At 40.9% G+C, this 6,299-nt stretch overlaps 1 protein-coding gene across 2 annotated transcripts in view; it reads left to right on the top strand.

Annotated features, from left to right (window-relative positions):
* The window catches only part of adamts3 (ADAM metallopeptidase with thrombospondin type 1 motif, 3), a 140,725-nt gene extending 136,167 nt beyond the window's left edge, over positions 1-4,558 (top strand). For both annotated transcript variants that reach the window (XM_085476450.1, XM_085476451.1), the window contains 2 exons: positions 797-914; positions 3,782-4,558. In XM_085476450.1, coding sequence (XP_085332576.1) covers positions 797-914; positions 3,782-4,251 — 588 coding nt within the window. In that variant the 3' untranslated portion in view covers positions 4,252-4,558. The remainder of the gene's footprint in view (positions 1-796; positions 915-3,781) is intronic.
* The last annotated feature ends 1,741 nt before the right edge of the window (positions 4,559-6,299 follow it).

Raw genomic sequence — 6,299 nt, 5'->3', positions numbered from 1 at the left:
CCATGGGGAATGGGAGCAGTAACAAAGGTGTTGCGTTTATATTTTTGTTCAGTGTATGTATATGTATGTATATATGTATATATGTATATATATATGTATATATGTGTATGTATATATGTATATATGTGTATATATATATGTGTGTATATATATGTATATATGTATATATATATATACACATATATATACATATATACATATATGTTTGTTTCAATTATTTTGCTGACATTCACAGGAGATCTCAGTCTAAAACATGAGACAAAGATCCACCAAATAATTAATGGTGTGTTTGCTGCTTCACCAGCTCTCACATTATTAATTGCAGTTCAATTTGAGGTCGTTTTTCTAACCGATCACAACTGAAGGGAAACGTTTATTTCTGGTGTCAGTGGCCAAAGTTAAAGGTTGGGTAAAAAGCCACACGGGGCCACAGGTGATGCGATTGATTGCTTCAGTATTGCAGTCTTGCAGGTTTATCAATAAATTATTCAAAATGTTGTAACAGAAGAAAGAGGATCTCTCCACCTGGGCCTGTTGAGATTTCAGATGCTGTTTGGCTTCATTTGAGGGCTTTAAGTTTGTTAATTCGCCAGAATCCCTGGGTACAAAATAAAGATGCCACTGAAGCAAAGGGCAAAGTGAGACTGAGACAAATACTTTAGCTGTGTGATGTATTCCCAGGATAGTTTCCTAACATATAAAACTCTGAGGAAAGTAAGAAGTGTTGTTTCTTTTTGAACATTAAACCTGAAGCGAATTTTCAGCTCACTTTTCTTCTTTTCAAACTCTTGCTCAGTGTTCTGTGACGTGTGGAGAGGGGATAGAAAGGCGTCTGATCACCTGCCGGATTGGAGATCAGTGTAACGGAGAAAAGCCCGAAAACGTGAGGCCGTGCAAACCTGGACCCTGCCACGGTAAGAATGTCTGATGGTGCAATCCTCGTAGCAAACATGCAGCATCTTCTTTTCATTTACTCCATTAACATTTCAGCACATTGTGCTTCCCTCCACATAATTATAATTCCAACATGCCCGTCTTTCAGTCCAGCAGGTCCTCTAGACAAAATACATAATGCATGTCATTTGCTCTTCATTTTAGCAGATTACGTCCTTGATAAAAAAAAATACCAAATCTTGCATTTTCCCCTGACCTCGCAGCCAGCCGACGGTTTCCATTTGTTTTTAAATGAAAAGGAAAATCAATCAGCAGCCCCTCGAAACGGGCTCGGTCCATCTAGCCTGCAATAATTCATTAGAAAGTACCAACATTGTTCACGGGTGAGTGCAGTTCACGACCAGGTAGACGGAAGCATCTCTGCTGACATTACAACAACAGTAAAACTTCATTTAAGCATTTCCCGTGATTGATTTAGACTTCGAGTTTTGTGCCGCTTCGAAAATTAAATCAGTCACTGCTTGAAGGAAGAAAAATGTATTCAGATGTTAACAGTGCGTCCTTTTACATGCTCTTATTGACGTGCCGTCCTGTCACGCTTTCATTTAAAGTCATTTCCTTTAGTGATTTAAAGCCCAGACAATGACATTTGTGAAGAAATAACACATTATTACTCTTACTTTGCTGCTAACGTCATTCTTCCAGTTGGAGCTGCTGTGATGACATTTGAAAGTGTCCAGCGTCTGTATGAAATTGCTTCACCCCACAAAAACTCTACTCTGTGGTAGCACAGGAAGGCATCTGCGCCTGCACGAATGTTTGCTAGACTTTGGTTTGAAATGCATCAAAGCAAGTAAGGCCGAAGGAATCATCCCATTCTGCTTTGATCGAAAGCTCATTCATAGATCTAATGGAATAACAATTTTGTGTCTTCATTAAGTAAACTGCATAATCGCTCACTTTCTATTCTGAGGGGAAACTTCGTGGAGCTTACGATGTCATGTGCATAAATGGCCGACATTGTTTTCAAGCAGTCATGCTTCTAAGTGCATTGTGTGTTAATTAGCTTGTGCTTAATCTACAAATAGAAACATACAAAGGTTAATGACGAAGTCTGCTGCTGTTGGTTGTTTTAAAACCTTTCTGTCACACAACCTTAGAAGAAACCTTTTAGAGATGCTCCAAAAGATTCTTTGTTCATTCATCTGCAATGAGACAAGATGTGAAGGAAGTTCGCCAACAGTCCTGCAAAGATCTGTGAAGAATCTGAGGTTAACATACAAAAACCTGCAGAAAGCTCTACAATGAAGTAAAAACCATGTTATATGTCCAGTGTAGAAAACAAACCTGTATTTTGGCAGATCTCAGTTTTTCAAAAGAACTGAATGTTCCACACAAGATTTCTAGGACAGCGTTTAGCGAACAGATGGGACAAGAGTGTAACTCTTAAGCTACACTGCACACCAAAGCATGCAGGGTCTGGGTGACTTGTATTCAATAAAAATAGAAACACAAACAAACTCAAGGCAGGAGGCTGGCTTAGCGTTTAGGAGACGAGACATCGTGTTAAAGTCAGGACGAGTGAGATGCTGCGACATGTTTGAAGGGGGCTGTCCAGTGATGTAAACAGTTTGGTGTCTATGAGAAGCTAACACAGGTTGCTGCTGCTGAAGGACGTTTAACAGGTTACTAAAGTCAAGAGTTTACCTATTTGTACAGCCGTGACAGGACGCGATCACAAACATGAAATTTACAGATTGTGTGTCACTATTCTAGGACAATGTGCAGTGAAACAAAAAAGAGACAAAATCCCCCCAAAGCATTGTGTTTGTTCACAACAGCGATGAAAATCTGAAAATCAGCAAAAGGAGTCCAAACAGAATCCTGCCAAATCCAAACCTTTTCATGGAACTACTTCTGATTTTAATAACCCGCCCTAAGCCCCTACGTGGCCTTTCTGAGACAGCACACAGATTTTTAAACCAGCGTATTTTATTGATCGTGTCAGTGGAAGTGCATGTCATTTGTAAATGTCGCTGCATGCTTTATGCGAAACATAAATGCCAAGTCAGTATTTAAGTTACAGAGATACATCTCATAATAATAATAATGTAGCACACTCATAAGTCGGCGAGAGCACATTAAGCTCTCTGCAGGTAGCATTCCAGCTGTTATATATGCATGTGTTTATTTTATCTGTGCATGCTGTGAGTTTATGTAGAACATCGTCCCTCAAAAAGGAAAAGAAGAGGTTTGAATGAACAAAACGTCTGTGGTTTGTTTGGCCGACGCTGCTGTGAGATTATTACCTTTACTTTCAATCTTTACCGTGTTACTGTGCACATTTATTTATAATTTTAGCCGAGATAAAGGTACTTATTTTGCATTTTTGTGTTAAAGGGCAGCAATTGAATGGCAAAATATTAAACAAGGTAAAAGATCTTTCTGATTAGACCTGAGACATTTTCATGCATGTGCTTAGAAGAGTCGTTGAGGTCTCTGGAAGTCGTTTTAGGACGGATGTAAGTCTTGTTAAGCAACACTCAGCAGTTTTGTTAGAGAAACAAAAGCAGAGTTCTGGTGCCTGAGAGCGTGAGGGCGATGAACCGGAGCCAACACCAAACACGCTTGGAATTGGTTTGTACAGTAGTAGAAGAAACTGGGTCACATCTCCCGTCCAGGCACAACAGAATGAGCATCGTTATGCTGAATGTGCCGTTAGAATGTGCACAGACACTTTCTTTGCTGTCAGTCTCTAATTAAAAGCAACGCCTCTGCGCTTTGTAAGGCATCCCTTCCTTTCTTTTGATCTCTTTCCAAGGCCATTTAAACTTTCCAGAGTTTTGACACTGCGGCGAGCTTACACTGTATGCTCTTTGACTTACAGATGAGCCGTGTAATGGGGACAAATCCATCTTCTGCCAAATGGAGGTGTTAGCGAGATACTGCTCTATCCCAGGCTACAGCAAGCTGTGCTGCGACTCCTGCAGTAAGCGCACCGGAGCCCTGTCTATGTTCTCGGAGGCGGCTGAGACCGAGGAACACGTTCGCTTCGGATCAGCCTCGCAGCTCCTTGAGACGTTAACGGCCGCAGTAGCGGCCAACGGCACTCGCGGTGGGAAACAAGGCGCGGGCAAAGGATCCGCCACATCGGGCGGTGCAGCAAAACACATCACCACGCCTGCTCCAGTTAAGAAAACCCCATCAAAGATCGCTACAGCACCAAGGCGGGTTCCACGACATACGGACCTCACTGACAGGAAGCTGTCCACCCAGGCTGGTCCTACTCGGGGTCAAAGGTCAAGCAGTTTGGTGGACAGTCGGCAGCCTGTGGCATATTCTGAAGTGGAGCGATGAAAGTCATAGCTTTTGCCTTTAGGACTCGTAATGTACAGTAGATAATCCAGCTTCATCCTGAGTCTTCTCACACCAGAAAACACAGAGAAAGAAAGAAAAGTGCTGGTTCACTTTGTAAGAATTTGACCCTGATACGGACTCTAAATATCTCTTTAACCACCTGCAGCTTCCAGATTGCTGAGGCTGAAACAGCCGTGCTACTTTGCCCTCATACTTCTATATTAATATGAAACAAATATGAAATCATTTCAAGGTGTAGGGGCACGTGAGCCACGGGGAGTTTTCAACCGTGTCAAATGAAAAGCTAAATTACCGTACGTTCGTAGTGAATACTTTCAGGGATACAAAACAGCCAAAGGACAGTTCAGTATTCAAAAGATGTTTGTCGCTCTGACTCATACATTCCCGATGTCTGACATTTATTTCATTTTATCACCTTGTTCACTTGTTCAGGCAAATGTTTCTCTAATGTCACCTGCACAGTGAAAACTGAGAGAGCAGGTGGAGGAAGGTGTCTGCATTCCCCCTCCGGACGAGCGGTCGTCTGGTCTCGTTACTGAATAAACCAGACCCCTGCTGCCTGCAGAGCAGCTATGCTGCTGCAGGTATCCAGAGAGAAAGTGTGAGCAGGTGCAGAGACCAGAGCTAATCCAGCTGTGTAGATTTAGTAGAACTCAGAGAGCAAATAGATGCAAGAATTGGTTTAAATGCCTCTTGCATTTCAGTTCATTTAAAAGTGACTCCACTAAAGGCCGCCCATATGGAAAAACTTCTATGATTTACTCATGAAAGTGGCCACTTTCTCATTACTTTCATATATTGTTTTAGTATCCAAAACATACAAGTTTCATTATATAATTTTTCAAGGCATCTTATATCTGTTTTCACTCTTATATGCTTTTCATTCAAGTTTCACACAAGACAGATACAAACTTTATAAGATTTATAAATATCTTTTCCATATGGACACGTTTGCCACATTGGTTCTTTTTGGATAAATCTCAGCTTTACGATGCGTTTAATTGATTGCATCCATATCCTGTCCCCACATTGTGACCTTTGAGGTAGATGTCAGAGTTCGGTGTCATTTTAAAGTTAACAATAGTCAAAGCCAGATCAGCTGAGAATTCCCACTACTTGAATGTTACAAACTGCCAGTTTTCTTGCCAGAAATCGAACTTTAAAGCTCGACTTACAGAAAGTTCAGCCGTCAAAGTATTCAGTGAAAAATGATTTACCGTACTTTAAGTGAATATGAAACACGAACAGAGATGAATTTCCCCGACGCACTATTTATAAAGCTTCCTGTAAATGCTGTACATGAGAATATCAGTATTATTTTAAGAAGGTGGGATGCTTTCAAATACATTTTTAACCAGTTCTGACAGATGTTGGTGCCAGTGTTTACCCTTCCAGGGACTGTTCACATGGGCAGAAAGGGATTATTGACTGATTATTGATGTAGCTTTCCTTTCAGAATGCCATGAAGGTTTCTGTTCTAACTTAAGGAAAAGTCAAAGTGCAGAGAGATGGGATGTTTGATACCTTGTATGACACAATTAAGTTAGTTTTTCATAAACACTGAAAACATGGGGAAAGCTAACCGGCTCTGTCCAAAGAAAACACCACCTATCAGCACCGAAGCATTCATCCTGTTTCTGTGTTTAGTACAGGAACAGCTTTGTTAGACAGAGCTCACTTATTGCTAACAGTCGCTTTGCTGCACCAAGCTGGCTGCCTTTCATATTTAGCTTTGTTCCATGTTTTTCTCTTCTTCTCAGAAATACTTAAGGGCAAAGAAGAGAACTAACTAAAGAGCATGCGCATATAAAATAGACGGTACAACACTCAGGTCAAAGGACCAAAATTATTCATAATACATGTAAAATGTGTTTTTACTTTAGCCTCACTTTTACCGTGACTTTTCGTTAACCTGTGAAAAGAAAGAAATGCAATCCGATATCAGCACACCGCTATAAATCCTTGTCCTGTGAAGCTTTCTGTTTGTGTTTGTTATTGAGGTCGTGGAGGGCAGTGATGTGGGAAGG

Source organism: Copadichromis virginalis, linkage group LG12, assembly GCF_057382275.1.
Source record: "Copadichromis virginalis isolate Kocher_CV1m ecotype Utaka linkage group LG12, C_Virginalis_male_GT1.1, whole genome shotgun sequence".
NCBI classification, from domain to species: Eukaryota; Metazoa; Chordata; class Actinopteri; order Cichliformes; family Cichlidae; genus Copadichromis; species Copadichromis virginalis.
This window is presented reverse-complemented; position numbering and strand designations above follow the sequence as displayed.